Here is a 21945-nt window from a genome sequence, read left to right as displayed (position 1 = left end):
CTCTCTTCAAACTAAGTCTCCAAGAAATATCTGCCCTGGGCCTCCTTCCTTCTTACTCCTGTACTCTCCTATAACCTTGCTTACCTTCAACTTACTTTTGCCACTCACAATTATGTCTCCCGCCAGACCTCATTATTTTTTAAAAGATTTTATTCATTTATTCATGAGAGACACTGAAAGAGAGGCAGAGACATAGGCAGAAGGAGAAGCAGGTTCCTCACAGGAAGCCCGATGCAGGACTCGATCCCAGGATTCCAGGATCATGACCTGAGTCAAAGGCAGATTCTCAACTGCTGAACCACCCAGGCATCCTGGCCAGACCTCATTATTGAGTTCCATATGTATACATCCAATTAACCAGCCAATGCTTCCCCTTGGAGGTCTCTCATTCCCAACCCACCTAAACTCAGTCCTATACAAAAATGAATTGATTACCCTTCTTTGCATAATGGTTGTTCTTGGCCATTTTCTTCATATGGCATTGCGGTTAACCTAGCTGCCCAAACCAGAAACCAGAGGTCAGACTTGACTCCTTCCTGTCCCTTAGTCTCATCCAACTAATTGCTCATTCAACAAATCCTGGCAATATTACTTCTGAATTTTCCATTTCTCTCCCTTGCCTAGTCTAAGTCACATCACTACCATCCCTTGCAGTGGTAGGATATATCTATCTGCTGTATTGTTTGAGAACATCCAATTCTGCAGTAGAAGACAAGAAAACAAATGGGACAGGTGAAACTCAGACAATACATAGGCAGAGATCGGTGTCTTGGCTCAGGTGGCCATAACAAAATACCACAGACTGGATAGCTTAAATAACAGAAATTTATTTTCTTACAGTTCTGAGAACTGGAAGTGTGAGATCAAGGTGCCAGAATGATTAAGTTTGGTTAAAGCCTCTCTTCCTGGCTTGTAGATGGCTGCCTTCTTGTTGTGTCTTCACATGGCCTTTCCCTGGTGTGTGTGTGTGTGTGTGTGTGTGTGATAAAAGAGAGATTCCTTTCTCTTCCTCTTTTTATAAGGACACCAGTCCTATCAGATTAGAGTCCCACTTGTATGATCTCATTGAACCTTAATTATCTCCTAAAAGTCCTATCTCCAAATACACTCATACTGGGGGTGGGAGCTGCAACATATAAATTTTGGGGTGACAAAATTCTGTCCAAAACAATGGAAGACATGTGAGATAAGTAAAGTAAGTACAGAATATGCATGTGAACCTAGATAGAAAAGGATGGAACCAACAAGGAAACAATAACACTCCTGACATATATGATAAATATACATAAAGTACTCGAGGCATACTGTTTTACATGAGGATTATGAGGGATTCCATATTCGTGAAGTCCTATGTTGGCAAAAGTCTTAGCCTTCCCCCCACCCCCGCCACTGGGGGCCCCATCCTGGTCCCATGTGTCCTCTCCCTAAGAAATACAAATCAAGTCCTCAGTTGTTCAGCAGACTTACTGACAGCTACAGCTATGGGTAGGTATACCTGTCTGCATCTCTCAGAGGAAGTGTGTGCCACCAGTCCTAGGCACTTTCCGTCTGTGGACCCCTGGCTCAAACCTGAAGTCTAGTGCTCACAACCACACCATCAACAGGTGGGCTGACACAGCAAGAGACAGACAGGATGTCTGCCCACTGCATATACCTGGATTCAGGAATTGGGGTCCCTCCGTTTGTTTGTACCCTATGGGTAGTATGTGAACCTACCTTATCTCTTTCCCCTTGCCATTTGCTGTGTGTTTTAAGGTTTGCCTGGTAAAGTGTGTGACTCAAGTCTTTGCATGTGTTCTGTGGGTCTTTTCTGTGACCTCTGGGATAGTTCGCCTGGTAGGCCGCCCTTACATTCAGGCAGTTTCCCACATGACAGGTGGATTGCATTAATGGCGCCAATTCTTCACCACTCCCTATGTGCACACCATTGGTAATGTGGCTTTACAGTTCCCCCGGAGAAGAGATGAAATGTGTTTTCCTGCCCTTTGAAATTGAGCTCAATCATGTGCTTTGCCCAATGGGATGTTGGCAGGCATGACACTCGTAGAGGCTTGAAAGAGCACTTTTCTGCTTGGGCTTGCTCTCCTGCACCTCTTCCACCTGTAGGAGAAGGATGTGCCCATATTTGCCCACTGTTCCCAGGAGAAGGATAAAAAACTGCAGGGTGTGGAGTTATGGCCGCCCAACCCACTCTAAATCAGCTGACTCCCAACTTGCCCAGCCTAGATTAGTCATCTATCAGCTGATCCACATACTTGCAAGAAATAGTACTGGATGCTGTTCTAAGCCACTAAGTTTGGGATCTTTCCTTAGACAGTAATGGCCAATTTACATACTCACCAAGACAAATTCTGGAGCCTCCTAACTTTTATTTCTGTCTATAGTGCTCCTTCCCAATCCATTTCTTGTTGAAGTTAGAGTTATTTCTGTGAAGTTATTTCTTCTAAGACACAAATCGGATCATCTTATTCCCCTCCTTAAACCTTTCAGTGTATCTTGCCTTTATCTTTAGGATAAGTCACAAACTCCTGCATAATCTGGTCTGTGCTCATTCATCTAGCCAGCCTCATTTTTGACATTCCCCATCCTCTCTCTCTCTTAATTTCAAATACACTGAGCTATTCACAGATCCTTGACTGAGCCATCTTCTCTGTTTGTCTCTAGGCCTCTGGACATGTTGTTTTCTCTATAGGAGGCATATGTTAGTTTCTTAGGACTGTTATCACAAAATGCCACAAACTGAGTGGTTTAAACAACAAAAATTTATTGTCTCATAGTTCTGGAGGGCAGAATTCCTAAACCATGTTGTCAACAGGTCCCTGCTCCCTCTGAAACCTGTGGAGGAGTATCCTTCTTTGCCTTTTTCTAGCTTTTAGTAGTTGCTGGCAATTCTCGGCATTCCTTGGTTTGCAGCCATAACACTTCTTCCCCCCTCATGTCTTCACACTCTTTGTTTATAAGGACACCAGTCATATTGGATGAAGGGTCCATCCCACCCCTGTATGACTTTATCTTTCTTTTTCCCTAGCTTCATTGAGATATAATTGACAAGTAACATCTTGTAAGTTTAAGGTATATAACATGATGTTTTAATACATGTATATATTGCCAAATGATTACTACAATAAGGTTAGCTAACCCATCCATTACTTCACATAATTAATGTTTCTTTTTTGTGGTGACAACATTTAAGATCTAGTTTCTTAGCAACTTTTAAAGCATATAACACAGTATAATTTACTGTAGTCACTATGCTTCACATTAAATCCCCAGAATTTATTCATCTTAGGGGCTGGAAATTTGTACCCTTTGACCAACATCTTCTAATCTCTCCCAACCCCTAGTCTCTGGAAACCACCATTTTACTGTTTCTGCGAGTTAGACTTTTTGAGATTCCACATATAAGTGAAATGAGACAGTATTTGTCTTTGTGTGTCTGGTTTATCTCACTTAGCATAATGCCCTTCAGGTTCACCCATGTTGATGCAAGTGGTAAGAGTTTTTTCTTTTTTATGGCTGAGTACATTTTCTTTAGTCATTCATCTGGGCCATACTTTCTTGTTTCTTCTTCTATGCATGCCTTGTCATTTTTCATTGAAAACTGGATATTTTGAAAGTTAGGATATGGTGCCTTAGATTCTCCCCTATTCCAGGATTTGTTGCTTGCTATGGGTTACGGTTGTTTGTTTTGTGACTTTCCCAAACTGCTTTTGTAAAGAATGTATTCTCTGCCATGAGTATTTCATGAGGTCTCTTTCCTTGAACTCATGGTCAGCTAGTTATTTGACAGAGATTTCCTTAAATACCTGGAGCTTAACTGAGAAAGAAGGAAGAGAGAGAGAAATAAAGAGAGAGAGAGAGAAGGAAAGAAGGAAGGAAGGAAGGAAGGAAGGAAGGAAGGAAGGAAGGAAAAAGAAAAGAAAAGAAAAAAGAGAAGAGAAGAAAAGAAAGAAAAGAAAAGAAAAGAAGAAAAGAAAAGAAAAGAAGAAAAGAAAAGAAAAGAAAAGAAAAGAAAAGAAAAGAAAAGAAAAGAAAAGAAAAGAAAAGAAAAGAAAAGAAAAGAAAAGAAAAGAAAAGAAAAGAAGTCTCCTCTCCAGGTCCTTGAAGAGTGGCTCTGTGTTTGGGGTGCTCCTTCAACCCCTTAGCCAGGCCATTTACAATTCTGCCTTAACCTTCACTTCTTACTTGCTCAAAGCCTAAAGATCAGCCAGACGTGGAAGCTTATGGTTTTCTTAGGTCTTCTCTGTGCACGCATCCTATCCTGGACATGTGCGTGCATGGCCTTCTGGTTTCCTCAGTCTACACAGCAGGTTGTCAAAACCCTTCATCGTACCCCCAAGAATCTCAGCCCAGCTTTTCCCGGCAGGCTGTCAGCGCCCTGAGTCTTACATTTCCCCCCCAGGTGACGGCGCATATCCTTCCAATGTCTTGGAGGAAAGACCTCCAAAGAGCTCTTGATTTTGGGGAAACAAAGTGCTCCAGTCCCCCAGGGAACCCCAGATAGGTCAGAACCCACAAACCCTGTTCCTCAGGAATGGTCTGCTCTGCTCCCTCTACAGATAGGGCCCCACAAGGGTGTGCCATCTACTGTCTTCAGGACCACTGCCACGCGGGGGCAGGGGATCCTACAAGGGCAAGTGAAAGTGCCACCAGAGCTCTCCCACTGGGTTTCCGTGGCCCTTCTCTGGGGGAAGCACTTGCTCGCTTGCTAGAAACCTTTCACTATCTTCCAGAGCTCAGATAAGGTTTATTCTGACCGTTTTCCCCAGGCGTTCCAATGATTCTGGGGATGGACAGGCCCCTGATTTCCTTCCTTGCCTGTGTTAATCTTCTCAGGCTGCCATAACAAAACACTCCAGATGGGTGGCTTCAATAACTGAAATGTTATCTTGTCACTGTCTTCGAGGCTAGAAGTCTAAGATGGAAGGGTCCTCATGGTTGATTTCTGGTGCAAGCTCTCTTCTGGGCTTGCAGATGACTGCTTTCTGGCTATGCCTTCCCTTGGCCTCTGCTCTGTGGCCATGCAGAGAAAGCGAGAAGTCACTGGTGCCTCTTCCTCTTTTTCACAAGGACACGGTCCTATGAGATGAGGGCCCCACCCTTACAGCCTCATTTAACCTTAATTGCCTCCCTAATGGCTCTATCTCCAAATATAGTCACCTTGAGGGTTAGGACTTCAATATATGAATTTTGGAGGGGTATGATTCAGTCCATAATACCATCATCTTTGCTGACCTCATAACTGACTTTTTTTTTTAATAAATAAAGTTTTTCTGGGCACCTGAATGGCTCAGTTGGTTAAGCGTCTATTTCCGTTCAGGTGGTGATCTCGGGGTATCAAGATCAAGCCCCACGTTGGGCTCTGTGCACAGCACGGAGTCTGCTTGAGACTCTCTCTCCCTCTCCCCCTGTCCCTCCCCTCTCTCAAATAAATAAATAAATCTTTATCTTTTTATTTATTTACTTGAGAGAGAGAGCACAAGGGGAGAGGGGGAAGGAAAAGCAGACTTCCCACTTAGGAGGGGCCTGACTCGGGGCTGGATCCCAGGACACTGGGATTGTGACCTGAGCCAAAGGCAGATGCTTAACCAAATGAGCCACCCACCCAGGTGCCCCAGTAAATAATCTCTCTATTTTTTTTTTTTTTTTTAAAGAAAGCTTTTCTAATACTGATTTGTTCTTTACCCCCTGGACAATTTTATTTGAAGGCTACTTGTAAGGAGTTTGGGGAAGTTTGGGAGCCTTATTGTTTTTTTCATTCTCTATATTGGGAGGCAGCCGAGGAGAAGGAACTTGAGAAAATCTTTGGCATAGTCAAAAACAATGCCTGTAAATGTTGCTATTTAACAGACTCAATTATCCTGGGGAATGTGAAGTGGATACAGCCAGGGAATACCTCATGTTGACCCTGGGCTCCCATTGCTCGTGGTGCCCCTTTGATTTCAGCTGTTTCATTAACAATAGCAATTTTATACAGTTACCCAAAACCCAGGTGTTGCCCATCATCAGACCATACTTCTAGAGAGTTTATGAGACTTTTGGCATCTCTACTCGTATGCCTGTCATATTTCCATGGACATTGCTGTTTCTGATGGGCCCATTTCAGTTTTAAGTCAAATCAGTAGTTGTAAATTTGCACCACACAGACTGGAAGTTTTCCAATTATATATGTATGGACATAGATACTTAAATTTCAAAAGCAACTGAAGAACTTTTGAATGTCACTCATGGTCTTCAAACCTTTCGAAAATTGTGGTTTCATTTCCACCAAGCCATTTGCCTTTGCTCAAAGTTGTTAATCTACTGAACCCAGGGAACTTTAGAACGGGAAATGACTGTGGTCTCTGATTTATATAAAAGTTTGTCTTCAGTCTGAATATCTTCACTTCCTTGAACTGACAGCAATATTCACATTTTTAGCCTGTAGTTTCAAGTTCAGTGCGTGCAGATGTCTTCCCATATTGGTAAGAAAATAAAACCTTATGATTCATTTGAACCCTTGTTGGTTGAGTTTCGTAGACTTCTTTAATTACTATAATTATGCAAATCACTGCAATGCAAACCCCAGAGAATGCTGGCCAAGTCCAGTGTGTTTTCCCAAATATTTTAGGGAGGTTTTCAGTTGTTAGTATCCTCCTGTTGTCTCCTGCTGCTCCTGGGCGGGGAGTCATCTCTGATCATCTCATCAGGACTTCTCCTGCCGCCTGAGCCCCTTCTAGCTTACGTCAGCCATGGCTAGCATCTGCCTTATCCTCCTGGATGACCATTAATCCAAGCTTATGCTATGTCGTGCTGGTTAATCAGCTTTCATGAAGGCAAACCAACAGCATGAAAGAATTATGGCATAGGAAAGGGAGAACCAGCAATCGTTATTGTGCGTTCCTATTCTCCAAGATCATCACCATGAACGAGAAGGCCTCTCACTGGCCACGTCCTCTCTCGGGCCAGACTTTCTGTCCCGTCCTGGGGCCTAGTTGTCATCTCTGTGAGAACCACTTGTATCCACTATGACATTCTCTTCTACAACCTCCAGTGGAAGCCTGAAATCAGGTATCACGGTAAGTTTCTCCACACAAGGATGTCGCCCTTTCATTATACTGTGCTGAGCACTTTAGCTCTCTCCCCACCACACCTCTGACACCTAGGCCAGGCAGTGCCTTTGAATTACCAAAAAGCCCCTCAAGGTGTGTTCCCAAGTGAAAGAGCAGCATCTCACCAAAATATATTCTGCCCCCAACTGCCAGAGAAATCTGTACACACTGAAGACTGCTTTGAATGTCAGCTTTTAAAAATTTATCTTAGGGGTGCCTGGGTGTCTCTGTCAGTTAAGTGTCTGCCTTCAGCCCAGGTCATGATCTCAGGGTCCAGGGATTGAGTCCCGCATTGGGCTCCCTGCTCAGTGGGAAGTCTGCTTCTCCTTCTCCCTGTGTCTGCTGCTCCCCTTGCTTGTGCACTCTCTCTCTGTCAAATAAATAAATAAAATCTTTTTTAAAAAAGAAAACACTTCTTTATTTTAAAATAATTTCAAGCGTGCAGAAGACCAACCAGGATAGTACAAAGAAATCCAGTATGCTCTTGACCCAGATTTATCAACTATTGATGTTTTTATCACATTTACATTATTCTTCTCTCTCTAGGCTATTTTTTTCTGAATCATTTCAGCATATGTTGCCTACATTTAGTGTGCATTTCCTAAAAGCAAGGCCATCACCATGTTTGTGATACATATCGCATGTTTGTGATACGACAAACCAACGTCATGGTCCTCACGATGTGGCACACTGAGAAGGACACACATCAGTTCTAGGATATTCCTGCCTGGTATGCATAACCTGACTCTAGTCATGAACAAATATCAGACACACCTCCAATGAGGGACATCCTACAAATAACCAGTCTGCCTTCTTCCAATATGTCCATGCCATGAAAGAAAATAAAAGCCGAGGAACTGGTCCAGATAAAGACACTGAAGATACATGGCAACTGGATTCCATGCATGATCTCAAATTGGATCCTGGACCAGAACAAAAAGTAAATGTTGGAACTTGTACTGTGGTTATGTATGCTAACAGATTTTGCATGTGACTACACGTGTTTACATAAAACATCTTCGATTTCTCACTGGCAAGCAGTAAGAGCCTATTAGTTTTTTTTAGGCCAAACATTATTTGCTGAAAGTATCAGGGCCATGTGAAATGCATATACCTTTTCTCTTGGACAGGATCCTATTACACTGCCAGTATTCTTAGGAGAGCTGCCACTTGAATCTCTCACGTGACACTTAAGTTACTGGCTGACATCTTCACAAGGATGAGTCTTTGCTAACTGCCCAGGGTGGTACTGTGAGAGCTCACATACATTCTGGGGTAGGGAAAAGTGATGGAGAAGACACAGAGCCAGAGCTTTCCTCCTTCAAGTCCAGGTAAAAGTGGTTGTAGGGATCTAACACATTTTGCTCAACAAACTTCAGGCTTCTTGGGGCTGAGCTGGTTCTGCATGTGTGTGGTTACTGCAAGGACCTGTCAGTGACATTTAGGCTGTCGGAAAGGGACTGGAGACCAAGGACTATTCTATCAGTCTTGTGACAAAGAGTTGTATTACGTGTTGCAAACAAAAGCAGCATAGCAGAGTTCAAGTCGGGGCCTTGGACGGCGGCTGGTACCATGAAATGATTTTATTATTTATGGTGAAGCCCTAGCTTTACAAAATGGTTCTGGTGGCTCAGGTAAGCAGTAGTGCAACAGACTTCCCAGATTTAACTCTCAGCTCTGGCATCAAGCAGCCTTTCGACTCTGGGCAAGCTACTTTATCTCCCTGGGGCGCTCATCTCTCATATGTAAAATGGTGTATGAGTTTCCTGTTGCTACTGTAACAAATTTCCAAAAGCCAACTGGCTCACAAGAGCATGAATTTGTTTTTTTACAGTTCTGGAGGTCAAAAGTCTGATATCAGTTTCACTGGGCTAAAAGCAAAGTGTCAGCAGGTCTGTATTCCTTCTAGAAACTCTATGAGGGAACACATAACCCTGCCTTTTACAGATTCTGGAGCAGCATTCTTTGGCTGATGGCCCCTTTCTCCATCTACAAAGTCAGCAGCCTAGCATCTTCTCTTCTGTGATCTTTGCTTCATTCCTCACATCCTCTCTCTATGTCTCTGAGCCTCCAATAAGGACCCTTGTGATTACATTGGGCCCAACCAGAATAATCCATACTAATCTCCCCATCTCAAAGTCTTTAATTACATCTACAAGGTCCTTTTAACCCCATAAAGTAATATATTCACATGTTCCAGGGATGAGTTCTGTTGGGGAACGTGATCAAAAAAGGCATGACCACTAATTGACCTGTAAGCTGGACCTGGGCACTTAGAGGCTCCTTACCCCCTGCTCTGTCCTTGGACTGTGGGTTCCACTTGCCTTGCCTGCTCCCAGAGGCTGCTCCCAAGACAGAGCCTTGAGATGGTGATGTGATGTTGAAAACATCTACACAGTATACATGATTGAGCCCAGTGGGGGTATCTTTATATAAACATTTAAAATTTGGAGGAAAGTGTGGGAGTCTATTCATCTTGCTGCCACCCAAGATAAGCCTCGTGGGTAAGTTCCCTCTGCTATTATTAAAATGACCATCTACCCACATGGTGTGGTTGCCTCTTCCTCTTCTCCCTGCCCTCTGCATAAGGGGGCTGGTTTCAGATTACACTAGGAAAGCTCCCAAGAGGGTTGTAAACCTACATGTACCTAAACATCCTTGGTAGGAGGACAAGTATTCATCCTACTACAAATGGATATGATAATTTTATATAGCTTGCGGGGTGGTTATGGAAAATAAATGAGGTAAATCACATGAGGCTCTTGGCAGGTATAAAATGCTTTACAAACCTGTGATGAAGACTGAAGTAAATCTCTAAATATTGATTTTTTTTCCAAGAAAAACAAAGAAAATAGGCAATTTACCACAGGAGGCATACTCAAAAGTTTTAAATTCACATAAATGATTAGTGAGAGAAAATATATGAGCTTCCTGTATTTTCTTCCTTATTCTGATGAATTAATGCATGTAAATCACATTTAACCTAAAGAGTTAAAAATGTAAATCTTCATCACCAGACACTTTAGCTTTCTATTAAATGAAATGCCAGTTAAAAATCATGTCCTTGATGCCTTTAATGACCTATATCACTAAATGTCTCTTCTTTCACTTTATTTTCTCCCTCAAACAGGGGATAGAACATCTGGATCCCATTCTAGCAGCTGTATTCAACTTTCACTAAGCATTGAGACTGTGGTTATGGAGTAGAAGTGAGTTTCATTACACCACACATTAGTAGAAACCCTTCTAGGTATAAGTGGTAGAAAGTCCACTCAAACTGTTTTTTAAAAGCAGGAAGTGGTAGTGGTGGGAATTAATGGTGTATGTAACTGCGTTTGATACTATAATGTGGCCACCAGGTTGAACTTCAGGAACAAGAGATTTCCTGCCTTGCTGTGAGCACCCACAACACAGATTGTTTCAGTGAAGAGAGTCATCTTGTCCAAGACCACTCTGAGTCATCCCAGCTCCGGATCTCCCCACAGAGCTGCTGAGACCTTACTTAGACCACACATGGATAATTCAACTTCCCCTTCTACCCACTCCTACTTTCTTATTTTTCCCTACTTTCCACGGGTATTTTCCTTCCAAGGCACCCTGTACAAAATGTCCTGAACACTAATCTCCAGCCTCAGAAATCCAGTCTATAAGAATAACCAGAATGTCCAAGTGTCTTAGGCAGATCAGACCCGAAAATTCAAACATGGCCATCTCATATCTGTCTCCAAACCTCTCCAGCTTCCCTATCTTCTGATTTGATTTTGTTTGTGTTGACATAATTCTTATGCAACTTCTTAGCACAAGATAATAGTGAGAGTCTACAGCAGCAGCCAGCATATATCATTCACAAAGATAGAAGAGCTTCAGCCTCTGTACTCCAGAGTCCCTAACAACCCCTTCCTCAGGCAAAGAGCTCTAAATGGCCTTCTCTGTGTCGAGGACCCACCCCTGGGACAAACACTGTGTCCAGGGAGATGATGTCCCCTCGCTGGTCATCCTTAGGCAAAGGAAATGGGGCCACATAACTCAAAGAAGCATATAGAGTGGGAACATGGCAGTTCTCGAAAGAACAGCATACACAGCAGAGAAAAAGGGAACAGAAATCAAGGCGCCTAAGTGGCTCAGTCAGTTAAGCATCTGACTCTTGATTTTGGCTCAGGTCATCACCTCAGGCTCGTGAGATCAAGGCTGTGAGATCTGCATCCAGGCTCACACCAAGTGTGGAACTTTCTTAGGATTCTCTCTCTCCATCTCCTTCTGCTCTTCCCCTACCCCATGTGTTCTCTCTCTTAAAAAAAAAAAAGGAAAAAGAAAAGTAAAGAAAAAGAAAAGACAGAGAAATCCACTTATCATCACCAGGAGCAAAACACACTAGGAATCTTGGTGTGGTAACATGCCTCCCTTTCCTCAGCAGTTTCACACATACTTCTGGGAATACATTAGGAGCCTAATTTAATTTGAAAAATCAAGAAAGAATTATACTTGGGAATGCCCAGTCAGGGAATTTCCTGACGACTTGGGTCTGTTCATCTCCTTTTTTCTCAGCCAGAGGTGTCCAGGATTTCAATCACATCTGAGGGTGTTACTCATGACTGTCTACTGGGAGGGCGAGTACTTCCGTCTGTTCGCCCACAATCTGGCTTGACACTAAATGCTTAGGAAACCATGGAAGCCAAAGCAGCTGGCAGAAGATACAGATGTTCAATTTTCTTTATTCTCCGTGTCCAGTCAATCCCAGTCAACCATTACTGGTTGCTTCTTTTTCAAACCCTCCATCTTTCCGAGAGTGGTGCACATTACAATTTACTGGAACAGTTTTCTCAAATGGGAAGGTACATTCCATAAAAGAAAGCTTTTACTTTTTTTTTTTTTTCAGCTGATTTCTCTTCTTCCAGCTGTGAAATTGATTGAAGTTCTTCAGGCTCTCAAGAAATCTCTACTCACAGCCCTGTGATTACTTTTACAAAGAGGGTGAGGGAAGCAATGGGAGGGAATGGTTGATTACCCGCAGAAAATATTCTTTCTTTTTTGCATTTTCTCTCAAACCATGGAGGGAGCGGAAAGGAGTCGAACACGTCAAGAAAAGAGTTTATGTGAAACAGAGCATTATTTCTGAGCATATGAATATTCATCTCTGAGCATATGAATATTCATGGTACCCTTTGTGTCCCTTCGCTAGAGGAGCACAGGTGTCAGGGGGTTAATGAGAAAATGTGAGAGAGGCTTGAAGATATATATTTTTTAATTTTTTAAAGATTTTATTTATTTATTCATGAGAGACACAGAGATAGGCAGAGCCATAGGCAGAGGGAGAGGCAGTCTCCCTGAGGGGAGCCAAGTATGGGACTCCATCCCAGGACTCTGGGATCAAGACCTGAGCCAAAGGCAGACGCTCAACCACTGAGCCACCCAGGCGTCCTGAGGCTTGAAATTTTAGATGGGATAAAGGAAGAGGAAGCAGGAGGCTGGGGAAGAGAAGAGGGGGAAGAGTAGAGAGGAGATTTTGCTAAGTTTCACAGAGCTTGATGCAGCCTCAGTTTGTAGTACTCCCCCTGACCCCCCTGGAGGAGGCGGAGCATGGCAGAGAAGGAGAGAGCAGATGTTTAAGCTGGTTTATTCCTCATTGCCTCACTTCTTTAATTACATGAGAAAGTGAGTACATAACCTGAATTACATTTTGTGCATCAATAGGCAAATTCCAGTCAGAAAAACAAACCAACACATTTAACACAGGGAATTTCACACAAGGAATTTGCTGCATGGATGATAGGAAAGCACAGAATCCCAACACAAGTGTGGAGGCAATGTAAAGATTTACAGCTACAGGAAGTGGTTACCCTCAGGGTTGGAGGGACACTGGGAGGAGGTGGTATAACTCGAGCCCAGAAGCCAGGGCTATCTGGCAGGAGCCAGAAGGACAGCGGCAATGGCCAGCAGGAGCTCGTGCTATAGAGGGAAAGGCTGACTGCTAGGAGCTAGAACCTTCATGGAAATGCAGCCACTTCAGAGATGCCACTTGAAGCAGAGAGCTAGGGGTCAGGGGCGGGGGTGAGGAACACCCTGGCTTCTCTCCTGCTCCTCATCTTTCTGTTTGGCTGACTGTATCGGACACCAGAGGGCCAAGGAGCCTGGCAAATACAATTCTCCCTGAAACAGAACAGAGCAAGGAAGGAGTGGAGAGTAGATCTCAGAGCAAAGAGGCCAATAATGGGCACATGTTTTCATTGTCCGTGTTTCTCTAATTCACCTCTGTGTGGAATGGAACCACAAAGCTGTCTGTCCTTTATGTGGGTTACTCATGATCCAAGAGCAATGGAGAAGGCCACAGTTTAATACCTTTCCTTAAATATTTTTTTGAAGATTTTATTTATTTATTCATGAGAGACACAGAGAGAGAGGCAGAGACATAGGCAGAGGGAGAAGCAGGCTCCTCGCAGGGAGCCTGATGCGGGACTGGATTCCAAGACCCCAGGATCATGACCTGAGCCAAAGGCAGATGCTCAACCATGGAGCCACCCAGGCATCCCCCTTTCCTTAAATATTAAGTGAAAAATAATATTACTTCTCTAATTGTCCTAATTCTATAGGCTGTTTCAAAGTGGCTCATAAGTAAACAACCACCAAAAACAGTTTCATGCTTCTCCTCTTTTGATTCTCTCATTCCCATTTGGTCCTGCTATTTCTGCTTTGAATTCTTCATTAACTATAGCTGTTGTACAACCACCCTTGTGTAATTTGTCAGCTTTGATCTCATACTGGGGTTACCATCCCACCCTCCTGTCTCTTTCATGTCCTGAAGACATAGTAGTCAGGAAAAAAAAAGCTAAATCTGGTTTTTGGCACCTGCCACATATACCTTTGTTTCGACCCTGTTTACATATCTAACCTAGAGGATGTCATGTCTTCCTGGGAATACTATAGTCATCCAAACATTTTGCTATATTTGTTATATTTTTACTTCCTGTAATTGTATTTGAAGTGATTTTGGATGGGGTTGACACAGTTAGGCTTTTTTTTTTTTTCTGGCATCCGGTTAGAAGTATAGCCAAAGTGCTTGGATTTCAAATCCCAACTTTACTATTTCCTAATTACATGACCGTGGCCAAGTAACTTAACTGCTCTGGGTCTCAATTTCCTTATCTGTAAGCATAATCATAGTAATAGAAACTACTTTAGGGGCGCCTGGCTGGCTCAGTTGGTAGACCATGTGACTGTTGATCTCAGGGTTGTGAGTTCAAGCCCCACGTTGGGTGTAGAGATTATTTAAAAATAAAATCTTTATGAATCACTGAATTCTACTCCAGAAGCCAATATTGCACTGTTAACTAACAAAACTTAAATAAAAATTCAAAAACTAAAAAGATCTTATAAAAAACTATTCTATAGGGGTTGAATTGTTAGAATCAAGTGAATTTATTTATATACTGAATTTAATATGCGTGTCTGTGTTTGGCATGTATCAAATCATATGTAAATATATATGTTTGTATATGTATGTGTGTATATGTGTATGCACACACATATGTATCTTAGAAAATTGGCATGAGGTAAGTATGCTATAAGTATCAACCATCATTGTTGTTATTATTCTCAACAAGACTGTAAAATGCTGCTCCGTCTGTCAAAAGATATGTAATATTTTTATCCAGCATGAAGTCATGGCTGGTTGAGTGACTTTTTAAAAATTACTACTTGATAACCAATTAATCAAAAAGTTAAGTCCCTGTGTAAAATATATACCATCATTGGACTGTTATTTGTCTCTCAGTTGTAGAAATTGGTCTCATTTCCTACTCGGTTTAGTTATGACTGGATTATTTTAGACCTTTTTTCTGCAGCTTTTTTTGTGGTTTAAAGATTTAAAGTTCTTATGGAAACAAGATTTTCAGTTGACCAATGATTAGCTAATTTCTGATAATAGAAAAGGAAACCGATTGCCCCAAGGCTGCTGTTTTCATTTCCTCATGGGAAGAAGAAGCAGAGCAGAGAAGAAAGGCAGACACAAGGCATTGAACCTTTGTCACCATGGGGAACTGGATTGAGAATGAGGGGCTCTCCATCTTTGTCATTGTAAGTACCAATGAGAGAGAAATGATAAATTCTTGAACTTGTTGGGGTTCTCCGGAAAACTAAAATAGGGCAAAATTATTTTGTTCGTTTGTTTTATTTCTTTGAGAAATTGTATTGAAACTGATTTACCATGTGAACATACATCTATCTGTAAGCAAGACTGAGTGCATTCTTCCAAACTTATTAATGATAAGAATGTATCTGGGGGATCACTTCGCCTACTTATTACTTGAATCTGGGAGTACTAAAGTAGCCAGCATTTCACAGAGCAAGTAGAAGACATTTCATGCTAATAATCTACAAGTCTAAGTTGTTTATTAATATTTACTCAGAGGCAAATTCTCCACTTTTTATGTGCTTATACCACTTAGGAATGGGGAATCATAATTTTACACCATCTTCCAAATAACAGGTACAAGGCTGACTCATGTATGGGAAATTGGCCTTTATTTCAGTGATTACACCAAAACTAATTGACGTTCTCAACTTTCTTTTTTTAAAAAGTACCTTTTTTTCTCTGAGGTAAACTTGAGTTGTTTACAAGGTTTATAGAAATTCAAGGGAAGGAAATTGAAATAAACTAGACTCATAAATACAGTGGATATATATTATGTATATATATAAATATATATGTATAAATCTAGTTTATTTTAAGAAACAATTTTTGTAAGTAAAGATAGGGCTAATTTTCATGTTAATATCTTTAGTCTTTTACCATAACAAGGACCAACTATTATTTTAAGATGGCGGTCTCAGCAAAGCGATCACGGACAATTGGGAAGATAGAAATGTGATTTATAATTAGCCTTTCCAAATAGCCAATGAAAGTATTGTACTGATGCTAAAAAAGAACACTTGTGAGTGGAATTTCTGAAAGAATTTATCATAAAGTAAATATTGAGCCTTTGAGTTGCAGACATAGAGAGGAATTTGTGTCACAAATAAAAGCAAGAAATACTGTGTCATTAAAAAAAATATGCCAAACCAACATTCTAATGCCATATAGAATTCTTCTGAGGACTCAGAGCTGTTCACTTGGCTTCTTATCACCATTTTGAGAACAGATTATTCCTATAGAAAACAAGTTCATATTATACTTTTAGCTCCTACCACAGTTTTCCCCAGGAGATGACCTCCTCCTAAATTGCACACTCATATGCTTCACAGTAAAGACACATCTTGGAAAGCAAGAGTAAGAATGGAGAAGTAGTTTTAATACCTTCTTCTTCATAAAGAGTTCATTCTTAAGCACCCATAGACATTTAATGGCATTAAAGCACAAGTAAGAAAATATCACTACGGAGCTGAAGGTTAGAGACTGAGCAGTGCCTCCACTTAATGCAATCTGTGCTTGGGATGCAATGAGCAGTCAAAATGTAAAAGGGTCTCTTTAAAAAAAAAAAACAAAATCCCATGCCCCTTACCCCTTGTTCCTGTTCAATATTCCCTCTTTTAAAAGTTAAGCAAACTTACCAAATAGAATCAAAGGCTTGACGTTCTAGCTGATGTGACTCCCACTAGCTGGGGTGGGGTGCCATGTGGTGGAGGGAGGCGATGGCACCCACGAGAATAGGATACAATGTCTTACAGGTGCAGGGGACTATATAGTAGCATATGCCTTTCCCTTCTTTTTTGAGAAGACTCACTCACCGCTATCTATTTAAGCTCCAGAAGAAAAGAAGAGGAAAAAGACAAAGGGGTGATAGACTAATAATAACCTGGCATACTGGCTGGTAGAGAAAGAATCATGGGAAACCACACAAGGTGGAAAGGTCAATCACAAAGTGTAGTGGCACTGTTGTAGGAAAAAGCTGACTTTGAGCTGGTTACACCCAAATTTGTGATCAGCTTCGTTGAAGGCTAGACTGGGGAAGTCCTGACCCCAGTCTGACTCTAATCTTATGTGAAATCTACCTATGGAAATGTGGAAACTTCACGCAACTATTTCTCTTTTTGCAGCTGGTGTGGCTGGGGCTGAACGTCTTCCTCTTTATCTGGTTCTATGGGGTTTATAACAATGGAGAAGAATTCTTTTACACTCGAAAACTTCTTGGGGTAAGTAAAAGTTCCATCTCATGCAATATTGACTGGCTCACATTTCTAATCAAAGATTCTGGTTCTTATTCCTTTCAACACTTTATTTATTTTTTTTTGTTTTGTTTTTTTTTTCCTTTCAACACTTTAAATAAATATTCTGACCAACCCAAATAACACCACTAGCCTCGATCCCTCCATTGCAACCACCTGGGCACGAGTCTTGAGGCCACCCAGTGTTAGATAAACTAAAGCGTTTATCTGGGAATCAGAGATTCCCAGCAGCATCCCTCCTCTCCCAAGAACTACTGTGCCACTGTTTAGCTTAAAGAAGAAATCTGATGCCAACTCCGGAATGGCAGGCAAATTTGGAGAGATCCATCCAAGGGTGACATAGGTGGGGCAAGTGAGACTTTCCATATTCTTTAAATCATCTGATTCCTGACACTTTTGTGCATGGAGAGCTCAGCGACATGTTGTGAAATGATCTTTGGGAAATAAGCCTCTCCCTCCAGATGGAATCGTTGAGGAACTTGTCCAAGAGTCACACTGACTAGGCCAGCAGAGTGAAGGCTGCCAATTTTCCTTGGGGTTCTTTACCATCCTTGATTTCCTTGAGCTGCCAGGGCTCTTCTTCATGACAAATGAAAATAACTACAATTACAACTGCCCTCACAGGATACCATTTGTTAGATCATGCTGAAACCGTGAATTCATACTTAATACCAATGGTAATGTGTATTATATATCATATATATAAATAATTATGACACATAATTATATTGTACTATTATAATTGTTGTTAGCTTATTCAGGTTGACACTGAGAAGGATGATTTCCCTTTGCTTTCCCCTCCAAAATATGCAACTTCTGTAGGCGTTACAAAGAACAATTATAATGTCAAAGCATTACACCAGACCAACTTAAGTTACTGCAGAAGTGAGTCTGAGAACTAAGAAAATTTTCTTTAGAAAACCCCAGTTTCTATATTGAACTCTAATTAATAATACACGTGCTTAACTATTTAGGGGGACGTGAACTAATGTCTGCAAGTCACTTTGCAATGCATCAAGAATAAGATGTATTGATGGATGGATAGAGGGATGGGTAGATGGGGGGAGAGATCTATGATGGTGGAATCTGGGAGTTGGGAAAACAGGTGTCATTATGAAAGTATTTCAAATTCTCTTTACATTTCAAAATTTTCATAGTAAAATGTTGGGGTGGGAGAGAAGGGCCAAATTAAAACGAAGGATCCCAGCAGGCCCTAAAGATAGACTCTTGGTTCTGAAGGGCCTTCCTTCTCAGATTACTTGGTGTCTCATCTGGGAACTCTGGTCAAGTGGCAGAGGGGTATCCTGTGCTCACAGAAGTAACCTGCTTCCTATCCTGCACCTTCCAGTTTGCACTGCCGTTGGCCAGAGCCCCTGCAGCCTGCCTGAATTTCAACTGCATGCTGATTTTGCTGCCAGTCTGTCGAAACCTGCTCTCCTTCCTCAGAGGTTCCAGTGCGGTAAGAGCAAACATTTACAAAATTGAAAACTTCTCAAAATTTTCAAAGGCCATCAAACTAAATGTCCTTTCTAAGGAAAAGCAAAAATGCCCTTTCTAAGGTGAGGATCCCAACCTCTGTCCAATATTCACAAGTCAAGTGATGCCTGATTCTCCATGGTATTTCTATATTTGTTGTTGATGGAGCTCCCCGGGACAACCATTTCACTTGGAATGGACATTTTTAAAAAGCCAACCAACCTACACCTCAAGAAGAGCAATCAAACACTTGTGCATCCACATACACATGCACACACACACACACACATCAGACATATATGATATAATACATTATGGACTTTATGAGGCTGACATGGGATTTGGGAATCAATCTTACAATGCCATGTTTTTCAAAATATTTAAGTCAGACACAGTCACTTTGTGGATAACATCCCAAGCAGTTGAAATCAATGAATGATGAGCCACAGTATAATGAGAGTGACTAAGAGGTATTGAGTCCATGGAATTGAGGAGTTCAAAGCTTTCTAAGTGCTCAAGACTTTTTTTTTTACCCTCACTTTGGCAATTTGGTGATCCCCTAAATGTACTATGCTAGAAGAAAGAAAAGATTATGTAAGAAGAAACTTTGTAACCTATAAAATGGTATATGAATTTCTTATTGTTCTTATACAAAGATGAGAAACAAGGAACTTAGAATCTACTGAGATCTGTGTACAAAAATAAATACAATACAAAGCAAAATACGATGGGTCCCACAAAACATTAGAAATAAGGAGCTATGGGGGAATCAAAGAAGGGGGGAGATTTGGAATGAAGGTGGGTCAGGGAATGAAGAAAGGTTTCATCAAAAAGGTAGCATCAAATATGGGCATATGAGGATCAAATAAGCCACTAGGAGATATAAATGAAAGAGAAAGACATTCTACATGGAGAAAATGGAATGAGCCACGGCAAAGAAAGTGGTGAGGAAATTATATTCATGAAAGCCCCATATGGGCATGGCATGTGGCTTTTCATTGGATTTGTTTGCGGTTCCTGATCCCACCAAAGAGGGTAGCTCGGAAAAGTAAAAGGGATTGATATCTTGGTGAGACCCATTCCACGGGATCTTTAGTAACTAATAGCCTCTGTTTTTCCTCTTAATAAAATGTATGTGTTTTATATTAACTATCTTTAAAAGAATCTATTAAGTAGAGATAATTTATAGAGGAGAACAGTGAGCAATCTACTTTGATGGGGATGTAAGGATTGTAAAGGGCAGGTGTCTGAGATAAGGCTGCAGAGGACAGCTGGAACTTGGCTGGTAAAGTGGGACCTTAAATGTATAGCTGAGAAGTAAATATTAATTTGGCAATCATGGAACATTTGGGGGAAGGATCTGAACTGTAAATAACAAGTAGAATTTGCCTTACATTCTGCCTTATTTTTCCTAGTCTTACTAGATTTACTAGTTGATCTAGGAATATAGGATTAGCAGGATACAACTAATAGTTGACACTGATTATAAGGATTTCTAAATTATCTTCTCATTCTAAGAAACTGCAGAGGTAAAATTCCATTTGATTTAAAGTTTTGTCAACGAGCCCCCTGTAACATACAAAGCCTGATATATTGTAGGTGCCCAATGCACATTTGTTAAGAGGCTCATGTACTGTCGCTTTTCATTTTTAGGGAGGCACAATTCTTCTTTTAGCCTTCCTTCCTATGCCCTGTTTGAATACTTTCTATTTAGAGGAAGTACACCCTGAGAAATAGGCAGGGTTTTCACCAGGATGGCCTGTTAAGAAATCCTTGTTACCGCACAGGCCCCAATTGCACTGCCGTTGAGCTACCATGCCCTGTGAAAAGCACATGTTGTAATGGTTGCTTTCTGGCTTCCTGTGGCCCAGGAGGGAAGATCTTCATGAGTGTCTTTAAAGACAGGGACAAAATAAGGCTGTTCTTCAAATTGCACAGAAGCTTTGCTAATCAGAGAGATCTGTATGTAAGAGAATGTATTTTTTTAAATTAGCAGCATGCAACATTCTTTTATAAACACGGAGTGTCTCTCCTTCTGGGTTTCCCAACCTGAAATGTGACCTTGACAAATGAAACTTCTTTTCTGATTGGGATTAAAATAAGTGACCGTGCTGTGAACAGTGTTGGAAATCCAAATAGCTGCCACTTACTGAGTCTTCACAGAGCTCACTTCATAAAGGCTGCACGTCAAGTCGGTGAGATGGGGATGCAATGAAATGGCAATGTTGGAATTCAAATCCAGCTCATTGTGTCCCCAGAGACCATTCACTTCCCCACGTGCCACCTAAACTCAAAACTATCTTATTGTCCTATGACAGTCTTTAAAAAGTCCACCATCTATGTGAATGTTGGGCGTGCTGAATAGCCCAGGCAGAAATGGCAAGACTGTTGTAACTTCAAGGATTTGTTAGTAGGATGTTGTGCAAACTACATAGTCATAGAACTTCCCTTCAGTTTCCAGTGGTCTTAATCAGTTAGACTTTGCTTTATAATCCTTGTGATTATTTGGAGAAATAAAGCCCCAGTATTGGCCCACCATGGGGAAGATAAAGACTCCTTTGTTGAGGGAGATGGGGAAGGATGGGGCTTAGGATACAGAAGTCCCCAGAGAATCCTTAATAAACCCAACTTGCCATGCAGAAACTAAATTCTCATTGGATGACAGTTCTAGTCTTCAGATCAGAAAGAAAAAGGAAGGTGAGACTGTTAGCTCTCATCTGTAACCTTATATAGTCTGAGAGTCAGAGGTTGTCAGTGTGGTTCTGTGTTTAGCCACATGGTCAAGGGAAGTCTGTTGGACTTCCTGTCTCACAGGGTTTTTTTTTCTTTTTAGCTGAAAAGCAGGTGAGACAATGCAACTGTAAGAATGAATATAACATCCTAAAAGTATATTAATTGATTAAGCTGTCAACTGCGAGTTGTCAGTCAACAAATATGTGTTGACTGCCAGCTACATGCTAAGTACTGGGGGACACACGGTGAATAAAGGGTAATAAATACATGGGCCATGAGCTCATAAAAGAGATAGAGAATAAACATGCCATTACAAAGTTTTAAACAGTGCTATACAAATAAATTAATGTTTTCTTTTTTTTAATTTTTATTTATTTATGATAGTCACACAGAGAGAGGGGGGGGGGCAGAGACATAGGCAGAGGGAGAAGCAGGCTCCATGCACCGGGAGCCCGACATGGGATTCGATCCCGGGTCTCCAGGATCG

General features: G+C 41.4%; 1 protein-coding gene and 1 non-coding gene across 2 annotated transcripts in view; both read left to right on the top strand.

Moving 5' to 3' along the window:
• Positions 1–14100: 14100 nt before the first annotated feature.
• The window catches only part of CYBB (cytochrome b-245 beta chain), a 36999-nt gene continuing 29154 nt past the window's right edge, over positions 14101–21945 (top strand). Inside the window, exons 1-3 of the mRNA XM_072816859.1 lie at positions 14101–15161; positions 17121–17216; positions 18598–18708. Of these exons, the coding sequence (XP_072672960.1) occupies positions 15117–15161; positions 17121–17216; positions 18598–18708 (252 nt within the window). The 5' untranslated portion in view covers positions 14101–15116. The remainder of the gene's footprint in view (positions 15162–17120; positions 17217–18597; positions 18709–21945) is intronic.
• TRNAN-GUU (transfer RNA asparagine (anticodon GUU)) lies at positions 14272–14344 on the top strand. The gene has a single exon. It is a non-coding gene; the product is annotated as a tRNA-Asn (tRNA).

The sequence above is a fragment of the Canis lupus genome, chromosome X, assembly GCF_048164855.1.
Source record: "Canis lupus baileyi chromosome X, mCanLup2.hap1, whole genome shotgun sequence".
Taxonomy (NCBI): Eukaryota; Metazoa; Chordata; class Mammalia; order Carnivora; family Canidae; genus Canis; species Canis lupus.
This window is presented reverse-complemented; position numbering and strand designations above follow the sequence as displayed.